Raw genomic sequence first — 24,856 nt, forward strand, 5'->3', positions numbered from 1 at the left:
CAATACTCTCTCAACCCATCCCCCTTTCCACCCCTCCTCCTACCTCCCCACTAGCTATACTCTCTCACTTTCTCTTGATTATCTTATCTCACTAACATCTTTTCATTATTCTGGAACAGCAACCCCTTCACGTTAATCATTCTCTTAACAAATATTGATAGAACATCATCTATGGGCAGGCACAGCATATATGTGCTACAATGGGTATCAAATCAGACTTACTATCTAGTAATTGTTTAGACATTTAATCAAATAATCCTGTGCCAGAAAGAATGTTAACTTGCAACTGTGATAACTGATATCTGCCAGGCACTGTGAGAAATCATGAAATGAGGATTTGGCCTGGTCTGAGAGGTCAGGGAAGATGTCTGTGGTGAAGTGATGGTTCAGCTGAGATCTGAAGGCTAAATGAGATTTCAACAGAGGAAGGGAACAACGTATGCCCTGGGAAAAAGGACAAAGCATTTTTTTTTCTCAATAGAGTTTTATTCCAAGCATTTCATAAAAGAACATAAAGAAAAATGAAAGTAATCCATGTTCAAGGGAAACACTGGTTGCCTGTTGAAGACAGGGCTGTGTCCGTTCTTCTACCCAAAGGCGACACTGGCTAGTGCTGCCCGATTTACAAGGCCTTATTCTTGGATCTGGAGAGGCCAGCCTCCCTCCCCTCAGGGTCAAAGACTCCTGGTATCTCGTGGCGTCAGTAGCTGTTACAGTGGGAGCAGCAAAGTTCAGAATTAGACTGCAAGTACTTGGCTATGCATAGAAAATGCATTCGGATCCCACAGGTTTCATAGCTTTGACCCTGGAGAAGGAGGCTATGGCAGATATTGCAGATCTTTGTAGCACTGGTATAGGTCTCCCAAATGTATTGCTCCATCTCCAGAACGGCCCAGTCATTAATAGTGAATTCCCCTTCTTTCTCAATCAGCCATTTGTTTTGTGTAAACTTCTGCACATACTCAGCTTCCTTTTTCTGTAACTTCTTGCCTTTTTGTTAATCAATCAGGTTAAAAATGTTTGTTGGAAATGCAAAATCAATTTCTGAGTAAATAATCAGTTTCAAAGTCTTCCTAGCAGATCCAGTTCATTCTTTGCAAAATTCACCAATGCATAGGTGAGTCTTTTGTCATCTTCTATAACTCCTTTATCTCAATATATGGGGACTCCAAGATACTGTTAATGTTGTTAATGAAGTCCTCCAACTTCTCTACTGTAGCATAGACCTTATAGCAATGATTCTGCAAGCATTTGATATCCCATTCCTCTAGCACTTCATGAGTCATCGGCAACTGGAGGGATCACTGATGGACAATAGTAATAATGCCCATTCTTCTTGTACTGAACTGCATATATGAAGGAAAAGATCCATGGTATTGGATAAATTTAGCTGAGGCCTTATTTTTTCACACAATACCTAAGCACAGCCTAGACGCTTTTGGTGGTGATGGCCAAAATGTCCAAAGCTTTTTTAATATTCTGTGTGAGTGAATGCCACCATCTTCTAAAATGATCTTGCTTTCCTGCTCTGGAGCTTCATCTGGATGGGCACCTGGGCCAATAAATCTACCCTTCCTTCATAAGCTAATTCAAATGGGATTTCTTTCACAAGCAATTAAGAGTTTTCACTCATTCACACTGTCTCTTCTATTTTCCCTCTACTTATTCCTTATCTCACTGTGGCCTGTAGTCTTTCTCTCCTTTCCTTTGATCATTAGGTCATCAGCTATATCCTGATTTCAAAATCTACCTGAGAACTCATCTTACTGTGGTATTTTTATGCTATTGAAAACTCTCTTATTCTAGTATGCGTTTCTTCTCTTAGCTCCCATGATAATACATTGGACACTACTTTCTTGTTCTCTTCTTACCCTGTTGACCATCTCCTTCATGCTCTTCTTTTGTTACCTAGTCCTTAAAGGTTGCCTTAGACCCTCTTCTCACTACACATTCTCCATAGGTGCCACATTCATTCTTATGGCTCCATTTACCATCTGTTTTCTTACAGCTCCAAAATATCGATCCACAGCCCAAATCTCTCTTTCTGGGTCCCAAATTATTAACTCAACCAACTACTACAATCTTCATTTGGAAGTCTCACATACATCTTTTTTTTTTTTTTTTTTTTTTTTTAAAAGATTTATTTATTTATTTAATTCCCCCCCCTCCCCTGGTTGTCTGTTCTTGGTGTCTATTTGCTGCGTCTTGTTGCTTTGTCCGCTTCTGTTGTCGTCAGCGGCATGGGAAGTGTGGGCGGCGCCATTCCTCGGCAGGCTGCTCTTTCTTTTCGCGCTGGGCGGCTTTCCTCACGGGCGCACTCCTTGCACGTGGGGCTCCCCCACGCGGGGGACACCCTTGTGTGGCACGGCACTCCTTGCGCGCATCAGCACTACGCATGGCCAGCTCCACACGGGTCAAGGAGGCCCGGGGTTTGAACCGCGGACCTCCCATATGGTAGACGGACGCCCTAACCACTGGGCCAAAGTCCGTTTCCCTCACATACATCTTAAATTCATAATATCCAAAACCAAATTAATCATTTTACCTCTCTCCCCACAAACCTGCTTCTCCTTCGTTTCCCCAGATTCATGAAGCATCATTAGCATAAGACCCCTGAACATGGAAGCCATCTTAGAATCTTCCTGTTCCACCACCCTCACTTCTAGTCATCCACCAAGTATTGTAATTTTCTTATCTCCATAATTTCTCTCATACCTTTTCCTCTTTTCCAATCCTATTGTCACTGCCTTAGTTTAGACCTGCATTATAAGCTGGACAACTGAAATTGACTCCTGTTTGGTCTCCAGTCATGCTCAGTATTGTAGTCAAATGATCCTTATGACATATATCCTGATCATTGTACTCCCCTTATTAAATCCTTCAATGGATCCTCAGAGCCTGGTTCCTTTGCATGACATATGAGAGCCTCTGTGATTTGGTCTCATTTGCCTTTCCAGCTTTATCTTCTCACACTAGTCCATATAACCTGCACTCCAACCAAATCAGTCTACTCAGGACATATACCACTCCCCACCCCCACCCCCCACAGCCAGAAGCTATTTTTTTTCATACTCTTGGGATTTTGAACATGTTGCTGGTTGTTCTACCTGAAAGTCCTTTCTCCAATTTCTCCTTCTGCTAAGATTCTACTCAGCTTTCAAGATCCAGCTCTATTATCATCTTTGTGACACTGCTGAAATCCCAATCCGGGGCTAGATTAGAAATTCCCTGAATGCCCATAATCCCATGTTTTCCTCTCATTATACTTCTGGTGCTGATTTAGAGGTCTCTCTTCAAAGATTATTGTGAGTGCCTTAGTCATATCTTAACTACTATGTATTTTAATTATAAACTGGCATTTAGTAGACACTTAAATGTGTCTTTAATAAATGAAGGAAGAATATAAATTTAGGATCTCCGATTTAAAAACCCTCCTGCCCCCTAAAATGCCTGCCCCCTCCCCCTCCTATAGGTATCTATCCTTCCCTGCAGTCAAGCCACTTTAAGGAATAGGCTCTACTTCAAGTCTCCAGTTGCTCTCCTTCCACACACCCCTCCATTGATTGCCTGCTAACTTGCACCCTATCATTCCACCTATACCACTACCACCAAAGTCACCAGCAGCCTCCTTCTGGCCTACTTTTAGGTCCTTCTCTCACTGACCTCCTCTGTGCCATTCAGCTCTGATGACCAATTCCACCCTCACAACTTCTTTCTTGGCCTTTTTCTTGGCTTCAGTGGCACCACTTGCCTCTGTTTTTTTCTGCTCCCTGTCTGGCTACCCCTTCTCACATTCCTTGGAAGGCTGCTCCTCTTCTCCTCAACATTTAAATGTTAGAGCTTCTCAGGGTCTGTCCCAGGCCTCCTTTTCTTCCTAATTTACATGCTCTCTTGAAGCAATCTTACTCACTCCCTTAGCTTCACTTTCCATCTGTCATATTTACCATATAAGGCTACCCAAACCTAAGGCGATTCCTCATTACCAAAAGAGAAAATCCAAAAAGTTTTTGACCAATCTGAAAATATATAACTTAGGAATGAGGATGAAACAAGAAAAAATTTATTTATACTATTTAATGGATCTAATTGCACATATGTTTAAACTCATACATCATATAACATATTGATTTAGAAATATTGCTTACTTCTATTCTCATAATTCATTAAACAATTTTATGCACACTCTTAACCTGCATCTTCAAAAACCAGCTTTTCTCATCATTAGGGTCACTTATTCAGTCATCTTATACATTTTTCCCAGCACAGGCGACCTTCTCTTCAATCAAAGTGAAGAACTTGGAAGAGGACACAGCATAATTTGAATCCATGTATGATGCAGTCCTTGGAAACTTTATCCCAAGTCACAAGTCCCAGTTGCATCACACTAGGGCAGTTGGTTTCTGGAATGCATCCTGTAAGAGTACAGTCATAACCTCTAAACTCACTTAATGAATTGCTTTATTAAAATTATTTTTTAGTTAACTGTTTAATTGAAATATAACATTCATACAGAAGAGGGTACAAGTCATAAGTATTGAGTTCAATGAATGGACACAAAGTAAAACACCCACCTAATATCACTCAGATCAAGAAAGAGAACATTTCCAGCATCCCAGAAGCCTCTCCCAAGTACTACTGTATTGCTTTTTAAAGCAATCTTTAAAAAGCATATTTAGAGGCATCCAACACATGCAGTTGTGAGGTCACACTACCAAGAATAGTTACCAAAGCTGTATGAAATTTCTTTGACTATCATTCCTGGTAAGCATCCAAAATAGCATTGTTGAGGACAATTTTGGGTTAAAGGGTCTTGCCTAAACAAGAAAAATAGCATTTATTGAGTGCTTACATATGTCAGGTACACAGTACTTACATATGTTAAATAATTTAATCTTTACACTAGTCCTATGAGATAGGTATTAGAATTACCATCACTTTATATAAAAGAAAACAGAGGCAGAGACAGATTAATTAACTTTCCCAAAGCTACACAGTTTACAAATGACAGAGTCAGGATCCCAAGCCAGGCAGTCTGGCTCTGGAGTCCACAAGCTTAGTCACCATACCATATTGCCCTATCCAGTGGTTTGTTGTTCAAAATAAAGTAAATGAGAGCAAACCCTGTAATATGAGAGACTTTGTAAGGACTCAAATATAAGGTTTCTCCCTCTTTCTTGAGGGATGATTTTGGAAAAACAAAAAAACAAAAACCTCACCCTATATTCAAGCTTATAAGGTAATTTGCAGATGACTCCCAAATATTTATGCCTACCCCAGACCATTCCTCTAAGCTGCAGACCTACCTATCCAACAGGCACCTCAAAGTCAGCATACCCAAACTGCAAGCCATGGTCTTTCTACCAACACTTCTGCCCCATCTGTCTAGCACAATGAATGTCACCACCATCCACCCAGCTGCCCACACCAGAAGCATGGGTGTCATCAAGAACCCAGCCTCTCACTCCTCTCTCAAAATCTCACTCCCTTCCGCTTTAATGGAAATTTTCTTCTCCTGTCCCAGAAATTTCTGATTAGTGAAAGGTATGTCTTGTACCCATCACCCAAGTCCAGAATACCTTTTCTTCTCATAGCCCACTCACAATCATGATGAAGGAGAAAGAGGAGTGGTCAAAATTCTTTTAGCTCCTTCAAGATCACTTGTCTTATTTCACCTCCTCCCACTCTCTCTCCCTCAAGCCCCTCCCTGCCTAGCTTCCTTCTTACTTTCCTTTTCTGGGAATTGTACCTTGAGTTAAACCGCCATTCCCAAATCTCTTCAACAGTCTCCAATCTCTAGCTTCAAATTTTGGACAAATGAGGAAGCAAGGCAAAGAGACAGTGAAGGAGGGGGAAGGGATAAAGACCATGGGGTCTAGAGAAGTGACTAGAAGAAGGTGGGGAGATTACGGTGGAAAACTGGGATAAGGAAGGAGGAGGGTGGAAAAGGACGGGGGGGTGTGAGAGAAGACAGCAGGGAGAAGGTGTGGAGAAAAGGTGATGATAAGGTGGAGAAATAGGGGAGAAAGGGGCAGGGACAAGGGGATAGGAAAAGAGGGAAGAAGAGAAGGGTCAGGGAGAAGGGTATGGGCAGAGAGGAGAGTGGGGAAAGGGAGGAAGAGAGGAGGTAACGGGGAGGTCTGAAGAAAAAGGTATGATGAAGAGGAGATGGCGGTAAGGGACAGAGAGCAGGGGTGAAGAGCAGAGATGGGAGGAGATGGCGAGATTAAGATGGAAGGCCTAGGGCAAGAGAAGGCCAGGGAGACAAGGTGTGAAGGAAAAGGATGGCGAGGACATGGGGAGAAAGAGGAAGGGAAAGGGGATGGGAGAGAGGGGTGAAGAGAAGAGATGGGGAGAAGAGAAGGGCGAGAAGTGGGTAAGGAGGAAAGAACAGGGAGAAGGAAGGGAAGAAGGGGAGAGGAGAATGGAGGTAAAGGGGTGAGAGGGAGACGGGCGGGCAGGGGAACAGGACAGTGAGGGAGAAGTGGTGAAGAGAAAAGAACGACGGGGAACTGGGGATGGAAAGAAGATGGGAGAAGAGGACGGCGAGGAGGTGAGCAGTAAGGAATGAAGAGACCGGGAAAAGGAGAGAGGATGTAGAGAACGGGACGGCAGGAGTGGACTGGGAGCAGGCAAAAGGAGTACGGGGACGTGGGGACTGCGCGGCGCCGGGGCCGGATCTGGTGCCGGGAGCTAGGGCCGGGAAGTCGAGGGGCGGGTGGTGGAGGGGGAGCGGGTGGCGAAGCGCGGGTGGGAGCGGGGGCGGGGGCTCCGCGGGCGGAGGGGCGGGGGCTCGGGTTACCGCGCGGAGGGCGGGGGAGGGGAGAGGAGGGGGCGCGGGGCCGCGGCGGCGAATCTTGCATCCTCCGCGGGGTGGTTGTGGAGGAGGCGGCGCCCCAGCGGCAGTCCGACCGACCGACGGCCAAGGGCGCGCTGACCGACGGCAAGCCGCCGGGAGGGGAGCGCGAGGCCCGGAGACTACGGCGGCGGACGATGTGTGGCCCCAGGCCCCGCGCGGGCGGGCGCTGCCCGGGGGGCTGATCGCGGCCGGACGGCGCCCCAGGACCGGGCGAGGGAGCCGGAGCCGCGCGGAGGTCAGTGCCCGCGGCCGCCCGGCCCGTCCGGCCGCGCCCGCCCGGCCCGCCACCCTCCCCTGGGCGGCGGTGACGGCGGCGGCGGCGGCGGCCGTGGAGCCGGGGGCTTTGTTCTGAGCCGGAGACAATGGGGGAGGGGGGGTCTGGGCCTGCGGGACGGGGCGAGCATGAACGTGACCGTGGGGGCAGGGCCTGGGGGTCTTTGTGTGCGTGTGTCACCGAGTGGGGTGTGTGGTGGCGTAAGAGTGTGCCGGGGGTGCGGGGCAGGGTTGTCTGTGTGCTGCCCCCAGTGTGAGTGCATCGTCTGAGTGTGAGTCAGTGCGTGTCACTGGGAGCTTGTGGGTCTTTTTTGGCCGAGTGTGTAAGTGCGTGTCACTCCGAGGGTGTGTGGGTCAGCCTGAGTGTGTGTCATGGTGAGGGGGGTCTGCGTGTGTGTTGCCTGCGTCTGTGGGAGCCATGTGTCAGAATGTGGAGGATGGGTGTGTGACAGAGACAACTAAGACAGAGACAAAGAAACTGAGGGGGGAGATGTAAAGAGAAGCTGCGGAGAGACAGGAGAAGCCCCCAGTGGAGGCTGGTCACCCACACCGGGCCTTTTCAGGGGGAGGCGTTGCTGGAGCAAGTGGGATTTGCCACCAGGATGTCTCCCATCAGAATCCCGTGCAGGGGACAGAGGGAGGTCACTGCAGGCCTGGGTCCCACGTGGAGGGGGTGGGGAGAGGGAGGTCTAGAAGCACAATGAACTCAGTGTGGCGTGGGCTGGGCCTGCAGCCACGAGGTCATGGGCCAGAAAAATATTGTCGCTTATGTCAACTCCTCGAATACCCGGAGGGGACACAGTCATAGCCCCATCAATCCACAGGGGACACAGATTCCCAGGCAGCGCAGATTCTCAGGGGATACCCTCGCAGCCATCATACACCCCCAGGGAGTACTGCCAGAGCCAGTATATACCCACGTAGACTCTGCTGAGCCAACACACACCTACGGATGATGCTCTCGTGACAACACACACCCACAGCAGGAATGTTGCAGCCAACACATTTCCACAGGATCATTGCCATGGCCAACACATGCCATGGGAAACATTGTTAACTGCCAACAACTCTCCAGAGACACTGTCACCAGCAACACGCACCCTCAGGAGATGCCATGTAAGCTGAGGCATACACACAGGATCGATGTCACAGCCAGCACCCCTCAGGAAACACTACCCCAGAAATACACATCCACTGGAAGCACTGCCACAGCCAGCACATCATATGGCCTATACTTCATCAGAATGCCTGTACAAAGCAGGTGCCCCAGACATCTGACATTAGTGGAAGGCAGTGTTGTATCACCCTTGCCACATACTTACGCCAGAGAGTGACACACGTACAGGGAGAGCTTTCCCACCTGCTAAAAAACCCCATTAACTTAAAAGGTTTGCCCCATTTCTCCTTGTCCCAGGTTCACTTTCTTGTTCCCTGAAAACTATAGAATGTGGATCCATCTTCCTCTTGCTCCATGTGGTTCCTAGTGTCCCTTGAACACCACAACCTCAGGATTTCAATCCCTCTTTAGCTCCTGTTACCTTCTCCCTGCCCCTCTCCCCATGACTACCTGTAGAACTGTTCCATTTCTAAAATTCTAAACTCTTGCATTCCATGCTGCCCACAGTCTCCTATGTCCTTCCAGCTCTCAGATGCTCTCATAATGACCTCTTGCCCCTTGATCACTCACTTTCCCAACGAGCCTCTTCCTGGCTTTATATTCTTCTTCCACTTTCTATGCTAAGGATCATCCTTTCAAGCACTGCTTGACCACTCTTGTGCTCTCCTTTCCTTGACCCCACCCATCCCACAGTGTCTCAGCACTAGCTAGAATGATTTACCAGCCACACCAAGTGATGCTTCTATAAATCCATGCTCCTATAAATTCCACCTTCAACTGGACCCTCCTTAAACAGATTAATTTTTTTCTATTTTCTTGACACCTCTTTACCACCCACACACACACACAGCCATTTCTTTTAGCAGATTAATTAATCAGTTCTTTGGTTCATCTAGCAAACACATATTAATCACCTACTCTGTGCCAAGCACAGTGCTTGGTGCTGGCATTACAAAGTGAACAAAATAAACATGGCCTTTTCCGTCATGGAGCTTCTGGCTATGGGGTGTGTACTGTAAGATGGCAACACATAGCAGGGAAACTTACGTCAGAGTAAGGAGGTCAGAATAGACTTTCTGGGGGATGTGACAGTTACGCTTCAACTTGATGGAAAAGGGAGAGGTGGCAGTGAGGTAGATGGGTGGAGAATAGTTTAAGCCAGGTGAGCATTATGCGAAAGCCCACGTGCAAGAAAGCATTCTGTGTTTGAGGGATAAAAGTGGCTCAGTGAGCCTGGAACCTCTAGCATGAGGTGAGGCTCTTTGGGAAGAGTTTGCAGGAGAGGTAGTTGGAGGGTCAGATCATACAGGGGGATTGTATGAAGAGATTTATTTAACCCAAGAATAATGGGATGTCATCTTTGAAGCTGTGGAGCGATATGACCAGATGTATTTTACAGATGCCACTCTGACAGCAGTGTGAAGGGAAGAAGGATAGTTGGCATTTTCAGGAACCCAGGAGGGGATAATGGTGGTCTGAACTAGAGCAGAGGAAAAAGTAGAGAGGGGGAAAGTATCTGGTGCCCAGAGCTCTTTCAGCAGTGGAGCCAGCAGGGCTCAGTGACAGAATGGATGTGGGGGTTGAAGGAGAAGGGAGAAATTAAGAGCAGACCACCTGGTCTCCTCACTCACTGAGGAAATTGAGGCCATCCGGTTTGAATTCCCTCAGCTTTCTGTCTCCTCCCTCACATTTTGTCTGCACCTTCCTCCATCTTTTCTGTTTCCCTCTAATAAGAAGAGGCATCTCTTCTCTAAGAATCTCCCACCTGTGCTCTCTCCTCCACAGAGACCTCCATCAACTGATTATTCCCTGTCTTTCCTATGTCTTCAGCTTCTCCATTCCTCCTGGGAGCACCTAAAGATCCTGCAGTCCCTCCTGTCTTTCTTTAACCCTGTAATACCCCACTTCCTAAGACATTTTCTCACTTTGCTTCACTGCCACATTGTGTGGAAGTCTTCAGCACATAGCTCTTTCCCAAATCCGCACTTCTCATGGACTCCTGCCCCTCCAATGTAACGGTTCTCCTTACGAGAAAGTAAACTCTTAACTGCCACATCTGGGGGCTCTTTTCAATCCTCGACTGCATGACCGCCTGTCATTGTGGACCACACTTTTCTCTTTGAATTGTTTTTCTCTTTTGGCTTTTGAGTTGCCATTTTATTCTATCAACATTTAATGAGTTCTCATGCGACATGATGAAATACAATGATAGAAGACACTGATCCTACCCTCAAAGAGTTTACACTTTAGTGGATGAGACAGACAAACAGATTAGAATATGGTGGGATTCATGCCTCTCTTTCTCAGATCTCCTTCTGGCTGTCCCTTCTAGGTCTGCTTTAAGGGCTCCTTTGTGTGGCCCCTAAATGTTACCATCCCTTAGGCTTCTGCCTTGGACCCTCTTATCATCTCACCCTCTGGGTGATCCTTCCCCTCCATTTCCAGGGCTTTAATTATCATCTGTGAGCTGATGACTCTCTAATAACTGCCTCTCTTCCAGACCTCTCTTTGGAGCCCCAGACCTGCATACCAGCTTCCTACTTGTATAGTTCACAGGCTCCTTAACTTGTTCAAACCTGAACTCATCATTCCTTCCTCCCCCAAACTGCCATCCACTCAGCTGACAAACTAGAAACCCAGAAGTTAACTGTAACCTCTTTCTTCTCTGCACGTCTCATGATCCAGAAAGCCATTGGGATCTGTTGATTCTATCTCCTAGCTCTCTCTGAAATCCTTTTCTCCATCTTTCTGCTCTTAATTCCACCTCACCATCTTATCACAAGAATTACTGCGAGAGTCTCCTAACTTGTTTCCCTAATCCTACTTTTCTTTCTTTCAAGGCATTCTTCTCATTGCAGCCTGAGTGATCTACCTGATGTGCAAATCCCGCCATGACACTGCCTGCTCAGCATTCTTCGGTGCCTTTCCATTGTCCTTGGATGAAATCTCTGCTTATTGAGGCCTCTGAGACTCCTCATGATCAGAGTTCCCCCAGCCTTCCCAGCCTCATCACCTGTCCTATTCATGTTGAATTCCTGTGGTTCCCCAAAAACAATGTGCTCTTCCATACTTCTGGTCCTTTGTACACAATCCTCTGACTGAAAGGGCGTTCACTCCCCTCTTCTCCTGGCTAACCCCTTCCCATCCTTCAGATCTAGTCTCAAACCCTGCCTCTCCTTACTCCACCAGGCAGGCTTGGGCTCCTCTTGTGTCACTTTGTCATTGCCTCTTCCCTGTTCTACCGTCTTAACCAGCCTGGGATGTCCTTGATGGCAAGGCGGCATATTATTCATCTTTGTGAATAATTGTTTGAAATGAATAAATGATGTACCTTACAGCATAGCCCTCACCCTCCTCCATGCTTCAGAAGACACCTGGTCTCAACTACTGAGGCATTCCCACTTACCTTACTGGGGACATTCCTGTCCCCTCCCCCACAATGTGTCCTTCCTTACACTGGGCTCTCTCCTCTCTCCTTTACCTGGGCTTCTCTTTCCCTGGATCCCTTTCCTCCCCCTCTCTGTGCTTTATTTCTCTTTCATTAAGTTAGCAAATATTCAAGGAGCACCAGCAATTTGCAGACCCAAGTCTAGTGGTCCTGGCACCAATGAGGGTTCTTGGAAAGAATGAAAGATGAGGCAGCCGTGACCTGCCCACAGGCCACAAGGCACTATAGTGACTCACCAGCCCCTCTGCTCCACCAGGCCCTCCAGTCCCCTTCCCCAAATGGGCCCCAGGCTGTTCCTTCCCCTAATGCCCCCCTCACACCCATCTATACTAGGGGCTCCAACTCCTCCCCATATTAGGCTCCCTTATTCTCAGGTCTTTCTCCTCTTCCCTCTCCTGCCTGCCAGAGGTAACAGAAGCAAGACTGGATTATCTCTTGACTGCATTCTCTCCCCCTTTCTGATGCCCTGATACCTACAAGCAAAAGTCCCTACCAGGGGTTCATACTGTTTGATCCCATCATCTTCCCAGCCTCCTGCTGCGTGCCCCTTTCTTCAGCTCCTGTGTCCATGTTTCCAGGGTGTCCCTTTGACACCAAAGTATTTTCAGCCACTTACACTTGGGAGGGGCTGCTCAGATCCCCGCATCCACTGGGGAGAGGGCTCCTCCTTTAGGCGGTCACCCTGGAACTCCCAAGCCTGAGTCAGGATTCTTAGTATACTGGAATGGTCTCGTTACCTTTCTTTAAGCTTCTTGATGAAGGAGCTCATTATCTCTCAGAGCCTAGATCTTACCACCCATATGGCTGGTGAGGAAGGAAAAAGGGAAGGAGGGATAGGAAAAGAGAAGGGAGAGTTGGGAACACCTCCGATTGCTATCAACAGCTTTCGCTACCTATGGGACCTTAACTTCTCTGAGCTTCTCTTTCCTCAGGTGAGAATGGGAGTGACTGTAACTCCTGGGGAGTTGTTTTAACTATTAGTTAATTTTACTTGTATCAACTCAGTCCCTTGATTGTGCTCTCCTGTCCATCCAGCTCTCTGCTTCCCCAAACTTATTCTCCCCTCTCAGCAGCTCTGATTGCTATGTCTCCAACTTTCCTGCCAGCTCTGGCCTCACTGGCCTCCTCTGTGTCCACCACCACCCTGTCCTGCCCATCCCTGCTCAGGTCTCCCTACCTGTCAACACCCAGAAGGCATCTCTACTGCTTAGTACAGTGTTTGGCGTGGCAGGTCTTCAGTAGATATTTGTGGACTAAAGCAATCAATGAATCATTTCACCTGCACATCCTGGGAGACCCTCATCTCCCCTCCCCATTTTTCCTTTGTCTCCTAGAGGCCATGGTGCCCCTCCAAACATCCTCCATGTCCCTTCCCTCTCTTACCACCTGACCCCATGTCCTTTTATCCCCCCCTCTCTCTGGTTGTGTTGTCTTTTTGGCCCATCGCTTCACCACGTGGGCGCCTGCACCTCCACACTGTGCAGGTCTGGGACGCCTTTTTTCTCTTTTTACCAGGAGGTCCTGGGGGTCGAACCCAGGTCCTCCATATGGTAAATGGGAGCTCAGTTCCTTGAGCCACAGCTGCTTTCCCCCATGCCCTTTTTACTTTGCTTGAACTAGCGATTGCCGCATCACTGATCTCTTCCTCCTCCAACACACCCTGAGCATAAAGCAATACTTGGGTCATTTTCTTCCCCTGTTTTGTTGCCTGGCCAGTTATAAGACCCTTTATCTGAGCCTCCACCAGAGAAGTAATGTGGTGTAATGGAAAAAGCACTAACTTTGCAGCCAGTCAGAATTGCATCCGAGTCTTCTCTCTGCTACCTGCTCTGAGCCTCAGTTTCCTCATTTGTGAAATAACACTTACCCAAGGTTATTGTGTGTGTCTGGCACACAACAATAATATAGGAACCAACTCTTACTGAGCCTTCACTCTGTGCCAGACACTGTGTTAAGTCTTATGCATGCATGACCCTCACATCAACCTTACAAGGTGGGCACTTAAGCCTCATATTACAGAAGAGGAAGCTAAGGCTTAATTTGTCCAAGGCTACACTGTAACCCTGCAGAGTCAGGACTGGGACTCAAGTTTGTTTGAAAGCCTGAAAGCAGAGCTCACTTTCTTAACCCTCATAATAACTAACTCATATACTGATAAAATGCTTTCTGTCTGCCAGACACTGTTCTAACTGCTAAATACAACACAGTAGGTATTATATTATCATTCCTGTTTTATGAATGAGGAAATTAAGTTACTTGCTCACAGAGAGTAAGTATGGAGCTAGATATCAAATCAAGGTGGTTTGTCCCCAAAGTCAATGTCTTAACCCCTATACTATCCTGCCTCACTGAGACTAACTGTTCTAAGAGTACAGTACATAATGTATTTATGAATGAAACTGTGCTGGCATCTGGTCCATAGCTAGCTGTTATCCAATTCATTCTCTCACATTTCCCACCCTTATCACTCTCCTGAAACAGTTCTCCCCAAGGTCCCAAGTGACCTTCTTACTGCTAAATTCAGTGGCCGCCTCTCAGCGCTCATCTTACTTGAACTCTCAGCGGCATTGGACACTATTGGTCCCTCCCTCTTTCTTGAAATGTTTCCTCCCTTTATGTCTGTGTTTCTGCCTCCTCTGGTTCCTCTCCAGTAAGAACTACTGCCCCTTAAATGTGCCTGTTCCCCCCAGGGTTATGCCCTAGACTGTCTTCTCCCTCCACACATCCTCTCTGGTGTGTTTACACTTCCATGGCCTAAGTTACCCCTTGATTTGCCCAAATCCGTATCTCCAGCTCAGATCTCTCTTCTAAGCTCCACAACCTGCAAGTCCAACTGCACCTGGGGCACCTCCATGTGGGGATCCCAACAGGCACCCCAAAAACTGCATGTCGTCTACCATATCGTATTGCAGGCAGTGCTGTCAATTTAGTAATTAGGCCAGAACTCCAGGGAACGGAGGTCAGTTTGGCCTGTGAGGCTTCTCATTCCCTCACCCTTCCTGTAGAGTCAGTGACCAAGGCTGATCGTCTTCGCTTCCTCCCATTTTTCGTGTCCGTGTCTTTTCAGCCCCACTAACCTGGACTGTTACAGACCCCTCATATCTGGTTTCCTTCCTCCCATGGGTTCTCTCCCTTCTTCAGTCCTCCACTGTCCTAGTCAAGGCCATGATACCTCAAGAACGTAGTTTCACTCTCAGCCTGCATTTCCCCATTTAAAAATGGGAGCCGTGCTACCTTCCTCAGGGGCTTGTTAGGCCGATTGAGAGAGGCACAGTCCGAATTGCCTGGCCCAGGGCCTGGCCCAGGGTAAGAGCTCAGGAAATAGACTTTCCCTCTTCGTCTTCTACTCACATCTGTCCCCAGCCTCTCCCTGGGGTGCCTCCTGGGAACCAGTCCTAGGGAGGGACAGAGCCAGGTCCTGGGCACTGCTCTGGCCACTGTCCATAGGGCTGTCCCAGGGACGTCCAGGGAAGTTAGCTCATCAGTCTGTTCCTCCTCCCTCCCTCCTTCCTCACCCCTCTCTCCCCTCGCCCTCCCCTTCCTCCAGCTCTGGCTCCCACCTCTCTCCACCCCACCCCCACCTCTCGGGTCTGGCTGTTCCTGCCTCTGACTTACCTCCCCCTTCGGTGTTGGCGGTACTCCCTCTCTCTTTGCCTGACACATTCACCCTCCCTCAGTCTCACTCCCTGTCACCCCCACCAGAGCTCTCTTCCTCTCCTCTACGCCGCAGGGCCTTGCGTCCCTACGTCCCTTCCCTTTGCTCACTGAGGCCACTTGTGCTCCCATCTGCCTTTCGCAGCCCCCCTCCTCACCCCGTTGTCTTTCTGGTCCCTGCCCCTCCCTGGCCCTGGGACAGGATGTTGAGGGAAGAGACCTGGGCGGTGCCAGTCACACAGCCTACTTCCCCTTTGGTGCCTTCGAGCCACTCCTCGACTTTGGAGCACCCCCTGGCCTTGTGGTCCCCCTGCCCCCCAACCCACTTCTCTTTCCTCTCCCTTGTTCCCCCCTTGCTCCCAGGTCCTGTAGACACACAAGCTGGGGGGAGCTCGGTTAGTTTGGGAGGGGGAATTGACATCACATTTCAGGCCCCAATGAACAGTCTCGCCCCTCCCCCTCCTAATGAGAACCAGCTGTGGCTCCAGAGGCCCATCTGTGGGGATAGAGGGGGAGAGCAGGATGGAGTCAGGACAGAGAAATGAGACTGGGGACAGAGTGGAGGCAGGCAGCTAGGCAGACCCGGGTGGGAGGAGAAATGTGACAGGTGTGGGCTAAGAAAGGGACCGAACTGGGCAGGAGGCTGGGGAAAAAGGCCAGATGGATGGGGGCAGACCATATTGGGGGGGAGCGGAAGGGGTGGGACACACCTGGAGAGGAAAAGAGACATGATCAGGGAGGAGGGGCAAGACTTGGGGAAGAGGCAGTGAGAAATACTGGACAGACAGAGGAGATGGTGCTGAGAGGAGGGTGGGTGAGAGGATGAGACAGTCTCAGGAGAGAGTCTGGAGTTTGAGTTTGGAACTGGAAGCCCTGGAGCAGGAAGTGATGAGACACAGTCCAGACAGAGGCCCCAGGGACCTAGAGGTCACAGCTGCAGCCGCAGAGCTGACCAGGAGTGCCCCGGCAGCATGTGCGAGAGCAAGCCTGCGTGTGGGCAGGTCCAAGAGTGTGCACGCGCGTGCCTGTGTGAGTCTGTGCATGTGTGAAAGCGGGTCTGTGTGTGGGTGGGGGGCAGGAATGGGTATACCTTTGTGTGTATGTGTGGGGGTGTTAATTTGTGGGTGTGAATGTGTTGAATGTGTTTGCCTCTGCGGGGTCCGTGAGAATGTGCCTTTCTGTGAGTATGTGTCTCCGTGTTCAGAAACATGCCTGGATATGTGTCTGTACGTACTCCTGGGGGGGCGTGGGCTCCATGTAAATGAATATGCCCATCTATGTGTGTGCGAAAACATATTTTTGTGTATTATGTGAGGAGGGGCATCTGTATATGTGTGCCTGGCTTTGTATAAGTTAAAATAACCCTCGCTGCGTGTGTGTGAGTGTGCTGAGTGTGTCTCTCTGCATGTGAGGCTGAATGCATGAGAATGCATCTGTGTGTCTGTGGATGTGTGTTTATCTGTGTTTCTGGCAGAGTGGCAGAGTGTGCCTGCCTGTGACTTTGTGCACCTTTGTGTGTCCTTGTGAGAGTGTATTGGGGGAGTGTATGTTGGACAAGGACAGGTTGGGTGGTGAGGAAGCACGTGGTCTGCAGAGGTTGAGAGAAGGGAGCTGCTTTCAGAGCACACCCACCCTGGCCCAGGGGATCTCCTCTTCAAGGCTGACCATTCATCTGAGCATTTTATGTCATCTCATTCAGAAAATGTATTGATCACATGCTGTGTGCCATGCTCCATGCTAACACAAAGGTAAATAAGATACAACTCTAGCCCTCAAACACCTCCTTGACTATAATACAGAGTGCAATAAGTACATCGAGCTCATTGTCCATTATATTCTTTCCCTCCCAAACCATAACTGCCCTCCATCCCCTGGCTGATTAAATGAATAGGACCAACTCTTGACCCTTGTTCTAATCCACATCCTGACCGGGGCTCCTTGTGCCATCCCTGTACACTCAGTCTCTCCCCTCTCTCAGCAGGTCTCTGTTCACCTTGACCTCCCTTTTCCAAATTCTTCTGACCTATTATTTCATCCAGCAAGTCCATTGGTTCCTAAGCCTTGAGACCCGGGGAGAAGGGTCTTTGTGCAGACTTAGCACTCCAGATCTGAAGCTGGGATGCAGAGGGGACCTATTAGCAGATGGACTTGGGAACTGATGAGAAAGCAAATGCCCAGCTTTGGGCTCCTCACTTCTGTGGACTCTGATTCTCGCACAACCCCATGGGTTAGGTATTACTGTAGCCATTTAACAGATTAGGAAAATAACACCCAGACCAGGACTCAAACCCCACTCAAACTCCAAAGCCCCAGCTCTTTTTATTGCCAGGACAGAAGAGATGGGGCTGGAAGTATAAAGGAGTGACCCTCCTCCCTTAGGAGAACAGGACATTTTAGAGTAGGAGATGGAGATAAATCCATAAAGACACCAAGGACACACATCTGTCACCACAGGATTGACTGTGATGCCTCAAGGACGCAGGTTCATATGTGTTTGTGTATGTTGTCTGAGTTGGCACATCTGTGGGCACTGCTCTCTGAGTGTGTTAGTATATGAGTGTGCTGGTGTGAAATTATGAGGCTCTGGGATTCCATTACTTATCCAGCACTGATTACATGCTCATGCTATACCTCTGTGAAATACTGGGCCGTCAGAGAGTAGTTAAAACTCATCACTCCCTCAAGGAGCCTCTAATATAGTGCAGAAGGAAGACACATGAACAAATCAGGCTGTGGTGCAGCTTGTTGTCCATGTGTACCAGAAGCAGTAGAGGGTATCATAGGACATTTTAACTGGATCTTGAAGTTTGAATAGGAGATGGTCACTTGAAGATTTTTTAGAGGGCATCTCAGGATGAGAGGATAGCACATGTAAAGAAAGCAGTTGCGAAAGACCATGGTAATAAGTTTAGTGTTGCTGGAATGCAAGATCTAGTGGGGGGAAGCGAAGGCGGAATATGTTGTAGGGGTTGGCAGGAAGATGGGATCAGGAAAACACATTAAGGTGGTTGAACTTTATCTTGTAAGTTCTCTATCTAGCGCCCGTGTATTCCTTGAAATTTGCAGGCACAAATTTGTGTGTATGTGCATCTGTATTTTTACCTATAAAGAGGCAGCAATTTTTATCAGGTTCTTGAAAAAAGTTAAGAAAGGACTGCTGTCAGTAATGGGAAATCAGTGGAAGCCTTTAATCAGGAGTAGTTTGGTGAGAATTGTGTGGAATCTCTGGCTCAAGTGGAGGTGGGTCAGAGGGGTCAAGCCAGGAGGCAGGGAGACCAACAGGAATTGGAAAGATGGCAATGCTTGGACTGGGAGAGCAGCAGTGAGGAGAGAGAGGAAAGGACAGCCGGGGGACATGTGTAAGATGAAATGGTGGGGATTTGATGACTAATTGGATCTTAGGGCTGAAGAGGAGTGAGGGAGCAAGGAGAGTGTCTGCATTTCTGGCTCAGACACCTGAATGAATGGTGGTGATGTGCACAGGACAGGGAATGAAGTAGGAAAAGCAGTTTGAGATGAAGCCCGGGGGTATGTTTTGAAGAAATCTAGAATGTCTGGCTGAACAAAGGTCTCCAGAGCTCTTGGGTGGAGCCAGAGATGGGGTGTAAAAGTCATCAGAAAATGTTCGATACATAAAAAATAATGATACACCCGAATTGAAGGTATGGAGGCATGGATAAGGTTGCTCAGGCAGAGTATGGAGAGTGGAGGAATTGGCCCAGGATTGAAGAATTGGCCCAGTGAAGATCAGGGACTTTTTGGGGGTGAGGAGGGTGGGGGAATTCTTTTTTAAAAATTTTATTGAGATATATTTGCATACCGTACAGTACATCTAAAGCGTACATCCAGTGGCTGTGGGTATCACAGAGTTGTGAATTCATCACTGCAATTGATATTATAGCATTTTCATGACTCCATTAAAAAAAAACCCTACCTCTTAGCAGTCACTTCTCAATCCCTCTATCCTTTCCCTGCCATACATGTCTGTTAATCTAATTCCACCTCTATAAATTTATTTATATTTACAATTTATATAAATGGAATCAAACAATATACAGTACTTTGGAACACAGACTTTCAAGGGATGGGCAGAAGAACTTGCAAAGGAGATCAAGGAATGGACAGACAAGAAGAGTGGAAGCAAGAGGTTGGGTATCCCAGTGTGAAGCCAGAAGGAGTAGATTTCAAGGAATGAATCATCAATGTTGATTCAATCTTCCAGAATGATCCATAAGAGGACAAAAAGAGTGCCCATTGGATGTAGCAGCATGGGGGGTGGTTGGAAACCTCATTGAGAGCAGTTTCACCAGAGAGGATGCCTTACTGAATTGGAGGAAAGAGAACATGAGAAGTGAGAAAATGGGGAAAATGAACCAAACTTTAAGAGAGAAGTTTCCCAGTGTTCCACTTTCCTCCTGTAAAGCCGCCTTTCTTCAGCCTTTGTGCCCCCTTTCCACCTTCTGCCCTCATGTAATCACTAAATGCCTTCTTGAACTTGAGCAGCATTTGAAACCCTTGCCCCTTAAGACTCAGAGCTCTGCCCTCCTCTGGTTTTCCTTGTGTGTCTCTGGCCTGTTAAGACCAGCTGATGGTTTAGGCCAGAATCCTGCCCATCATCACGATCTCTCCCCACCAAGCAGGCATCAAGTCCTGCTGATTCTACTTCCAAGACCTCCCGCAGGCCTGTTCATGTCTCTCCGTTTTCATGCTACCACTCATCCACGTCACCATCAAAGTGTTTCATGGCCTCAACTCCCCAAGTGTCTCCTAAACAGCCTTTCTGCTTGTGTTTGTTTTCAGAAGAGTAGTCATAGTGATAGTCACAAAATAGAAAAAATGTCATGCCACAGCCTGCTTAAAATGCTTTAGCGGCTTCCATTTGCCCTTGATAAAGTCAAAATCCTCATCATGGCTTATGCCTCATATCACACCCTCTGCCCCTTGCTCTTAACACATTGCTCCCAACTCCCACCACCAAATATTTGCCTCTGGGCCCCTAGTGTTTCTTACTTGACTCTGGGCTCTAAGCCTTCCCTGTTCTCTTTGCTCTTCCAGACCGCTCTTCTAGCCTCCTGCCCACCTTTACCTGGCTTCCTCATAACCGAGATCCTATATGAGTGTCACTTCCACGGAGAAGCTTTCCCTGGCTCCCTGGCTAACAAAGCCCCTCTTAATGCACTTCTCCTTATCACACTTGTAATCACTTTTTCTGTTTCTGGACTGTAAGCTCTGTGAAAGCAGGGACTGTTTTTTTTAATTCTGTCATACCCCCAGGGCTTCCTCGTAGTGGGCACTCTACGTCTTGTGAAATGGGGGGGAGGTGGGGCTAAGGGAACATGCACACCCCATCTAGCGCTGGTAACTGGGGTGTTAGTCCTGGATGAGAAGCAGAACAAGAAAGGAGCAATCATGTTTTTAAGTACAGAGATGGAGGCAAGGGAGGTTGAGGGCATTCAGACCTGACAACTAGGAAGCAAAATAATCTGCTAAGGGAGAGGCAGTCAGAGTGGAATGGGAGTGGCCAAGGGGAAAGACTGAAGCAGGCCCGGAGGAGCCTGGAGGGGGAGCTGCCTGGGACCTGGGATGGGTGGGAGGTCGCACACAGGCCCTGCTGAGGGGCTGAACAAGTCCAAGTCTTAGAGGTGTGGCCTAGACCCCAATGTTCCTGTACTCTTGCCCCTTTCCCAACCCCCTCAAGTCCTTTTTCCTTCTGCTTTTCTCCCAGGACTGGGGGCCTGAGCTGGACCTGATCCGGAGCCTGAGGTCAGTTTGGGCCCTGAGGCTGTTCTGGAGCCGGAGCCCAAGCCTCAGCCAGAACTGCCCCTGCCATGCCGAAGGAGCCGGGCGTTGCCTCTTCCTGCACCTGCAGGCGGAGCCCCAAGCCCCAGCCCCTGCTACTACTGCGGCTGCTACTGCTGCTGCTGGGAGCCGGGCTGCCAGGCGCCCAGGGTCAGGCTGGGAGCCTGGACCTGCAGATCGATGAGGAGCAGCCAGCAGGCACACTGATCGGGGACATCAGTGCGGGGCTGCCGGCGGGCACAGCAGCCCCTCCCATGTACTTCATCTCCGCCCAGGAGGGCAGTGGTGTAGGCACAGACCTGGCCATCGACGAACACAGCGGGGTCGTCCGTACCGCCCGTGTCTTGGACCGTGAGCGGCGGGACCGCTACCGCTTCACTGCAGTCACTCCTGACGGTGCCACCGTGGAAGTGACGGTGCGAGTGGCCGACATCAATGACCACGCTCCAGCCTTCCTGCAGGCACGGGCTGCCCTACAGATACCCGAGCATACAGCTCTTGGCACTCGCTACCCGCTGGAGCCTGCTCGTGATGCGGACGCTGGCCGCCTGGGAACCCAGGGCTATGCGCTGTCTGGGGATGGGGCTGGAGAGATCTTCCGGCTGGAGACACGCCCTGGACCAGATGGAGCTCCAGTGCCCGAGCTGGTTGTTACTGGGGAGCTGGACCGGGAGAACCGCTCACACTACATGCTGCAGCTAGAAGCTTACGATGGGGGCTCGCCGCCCCGGAGGGCCCAGGCTCTGCTGGACGTGACCCTGCTGGACATCAATGATCATGCCCCGGCTTTCAATCAGAGCCGCTACCACGCCGTGGTGTCTGAGAGCCTGGCCCCTGGCAGTCCTGTCCTGCAGGTGTTTGCATCTGATGCTGATGCCGGTACCAATGGGGCTGTGACTTACGAGATCAACCGGAGGCAGAGCGAGGGTGACGGACCCTTCTCCATCGATGCGCACACGGGCCTGCTGAAGCTGGAGCGGCCCCTGGACTTCGAGCAACGGCGGGTCCATGAATTGGTGGTGCAGGCGCGGGACGGCAGTGCGCATCCTGAGCTGGGCTCGGCCTTCGTGACTGTGCACGTGCGAGACGCCAATGACAACCAGCCCTCCATGACTGTCATCTTCCTGAGTGCAGATGGCTCCCCCCGAGTGTCCGAGGCCGCGCCACCCGGCCAGCTCGTGGCGCGCATCTCTGTGTCAGACCCAGATGATGGTGACTTTGCCCACGTCAACGTGTCCCTGGAGGGTGGTGAAGGCCACTTTGCCCTAAGCACCCAAGACAGTGTCATCTACCTGGTGTGTGTGGCTCGGCGGCTGGATCGGGAGGAGCGGGATGCCTACAACTTGCGGGTTACTGCCACGGACTCGGGCACACCCCCACTGCGGGCCGAGGCCACCTTTGTGCTGCACATCACCGATGTCAATGACAATGCACCTGCCTTCGACCGCCAGCTCTACCGACCCGAGCCTCTGCCTGAGGTTGCGCTGCCTGGCAGCTTTGTGGTGCGGGTGACAGCACGGGATCCTGACCAGGGCACCAATGGTCAGGTCACCTATAGCCTTGCCTCTGGCGCCTACACCCACTGGTTCTCCATCGACCCCGCCTCAGGCATCATCACCACAGCCGCCTCGCTGGACTATGAACTGGAACCTCAGCCACAGCTGATCGTGGTGGCCACGGATGGAGGCTTGCCCCCACTAGCCTCCTCAGCCACGGTGAGCGTGGCCCTGCAAGATGTGAATGATAATGAGCCTCAGTTCCAGAGGACTTTCTATAATGCCTCACTGCCTGAGGGTACCCAGCCTGGGACCTGCTTCCTACAGGTGGGTAGGCTCTGTGCACAGCAGGATGCTGGGGTTTGAGGGGTGGATCAGAGAGTCACAGGAGACCCCAGAACAGGAGCCAAACCATGCAGGTGCATCTGTTGATGGTAACTTATGCCAGAGGGTTCAGTGCCACCCTATGAGCTTTACAATCTGTGCAGAGGGATAAAGGTTAATGAAGGAAGTGGCCTAAGTTGAGGGAGCTGGGTGCATGAGCTGGGCCAGGTAATCCTTAGTTAAGGGAAATAAGATTGGATCTAGATTTAAAGCACCTTGTGGTATCTGAAAGTGAGAGCGACTCTCTGTAAAGTGTCAGAGCTGTTCTGGGGTCTTAGGAGGAGCTCCTGCACACACAAGTGGCTCCTGTAACCCAAGGGCAATGCCAACATTTATGGAGTTCTCCATGCTCAGTCATGGGCTGGGTTATGCTGGAAAAATCCCATCCCTGCCCTTCAGGAGCCTTGACAGGACACCTGGGTACAGGCACGGAGATGAGAGATGGCGAGAATCACCTGGTGAGGAGGCAGGAGCCTATACAGGCTGGAGGAGGCAGAGACTGCCTACAGGTCAGGCCTGGAGGAGAATGAGGCCAGATTGCAGAAGTCCTTGGATGCCAAGCTCTGCAAGGTTAGGACCAAGGGAGTCATGGAATGTCTTTGAGCTGGGGAAGAGCATGATCAGATGGTTTATTAGGAAGTAAACTAGCTGTAAAGGTGAAGGGATAGATTGGATCTGCTGGTGAGTGATAGATTATTTCTTCATTACTCCATTCAAGAGTTTACTTACCACCATGAGCCTGGCACTGTGCTGGGCCCTGGGCATGCTGAAAGGACTAGCAGACAGTCCCTGTTCCCAGGCAGGTCCCAGGCTATACAGAGGGTCAGTGTTGCCATAGGTGACATATGAGGGCTGCTGAACCCAGAGGAGGCAGAAACCCAAGTGGGAGGTGCTGGGCCTTGAAAGACCAATGAGATTTGACCAAATAGATACCACAAGGTGTGGGGAGGGGGACTCTGGGCCTACCTTCAGAGCCCCATGATGTGCTCAAGGGACTGCACTGTTCAGGTCGCCTCAGCTGTGCTGGTAGGAAGGAGTTGGAGATGATGAGTAAAGATAGGTAGGCAGGGGCCAGATCACAAACCTTGACCTGAGGGAGCCGAGGGGGGCTTATTTGCCTTTTGAGAAAATTGTTTGGGTGGCACTGTGGAGCATAGCTGCAGAAAAGAGAGACTGGAGGCAGGGAGGCCTGCTCATCTCATAAGTCCACCAGAGCCCTCAGCCCCTCCTCAGGGGCTGCCTGCTGGCCTCATGCCTGGGCTTGGCTGACACCCCCCCAACCCCCACCCCTGTCTCCTGGCTGGTCTCAGTATATTTGCCTGCCTGCTGCTGTCGAGCTCCCACCATCCACTCTCCCATGTTTACTTTCCCTCCTGGCCCAGGACCAATGGGCTACGGTTTCCAAAATTCTTCCCTCCTTACTAGCACCTGAAGCAAGAGGGCAGCTCTCCAGGTGGTTTCCTGGAGTATTTACCCTTAGTGGCCATAGGGAAGCAGGGGGTAAAAGTGACCACTGGGGGTTACCCTGTGGTTAATTCAATATACATTTATCGAGTGTATAGGCCAGTATTCACTGTGTTAGAATACAGTACACTCCCCCACCTCATGGAATTTATAGTCTAGAGAGGAAGAGATTCATGTGCAAAGAAATTTTCATTACAACAGGAAAAGTTTCCATGATGAGAATACCCATGACGTACAGATAGGCAGTAGGAATCATCTCCTAAGAGAGGGGCCCCTTGAGCTGAGACTTGAAGAAAGAGCAAGGGTTTCTAAAGGGACCAGAGAGGGGAAAGCTTCCAAGCAGAGGTGACATGCACTGAGTGGGG

The 24,856-nt window shown here is 49.7% G+C and overlaps 1 protein-coding gene, 1 long non-coding RNA gene and 1 pseudogene across 2 annotated transcripts in view; 1 reads left to right on the forward strand and 2 right to left on the reverse strand.

Moving 5' to 3' along the window:
- Positions 1-489: 489 nt before the first annotated feature.
- On the reverse strand, positions 490-2,401 carry LOC111766184 (non-structural maintenance of chromosomes element 1 homolog pseudogene; annotated as a pseudogene).
- Positions 2,402-4,038: 1,637 nt separating this feature from the next.
- On the reverse strand, positions 4,039-6,696 carry LOC139439876 (uncharacterized). The gene is made up of 2 exons (XR_011649953.1): positions 5,747-6,696; positions 4,039-4,814 (listed from the first exon to the last, which is right to left on the reverse strand). It is a non-coding gene; the product is annotated as an uncharacterized lncRNA (long non-coding RNA).
- Positions 6,697-7,010: 314 nt separating this feature from the next.
- DCHS1 (dachsous cadherin-related 1) overlaps positions 7,011-24,856 on the forward strand; it is a 36,634-nt gene continuing 18,788 nt past the window's right edge. The window contains exons 1-2 of the mRNA XM_058305809.2: positions 7,011-7,091; positions 21,074-22,970. Of these exons, the coding sequence (XP_058161792.1) occupies positions 21,177-22,970 (1,794 nt within the window). The 5' untranslated portion in view covers positions 7,011-7,091; positions 21,074-21,176. The remainder of the gene's footprint in view (positions 7,092-21,073; positions 22,971-24,856) is intronic.

Source organism: Dasypus novemcinctus, chromosome 10 (genome assembly GCF_030445035.2).
Source record: "Dasypus novemcinctus isolate mDasNov1 chromosome 10, mDasNov1.1.hap2, whole genome shotgun sequence".
In the NCBI taxonomy this organism is placed as follows: domain Eukaryota; kingdom Metazoa; phylum Chordata; class Mammalia; order Cingulata; family Dasypodidae; genus Dasypus; species Dasypus novemcinctus.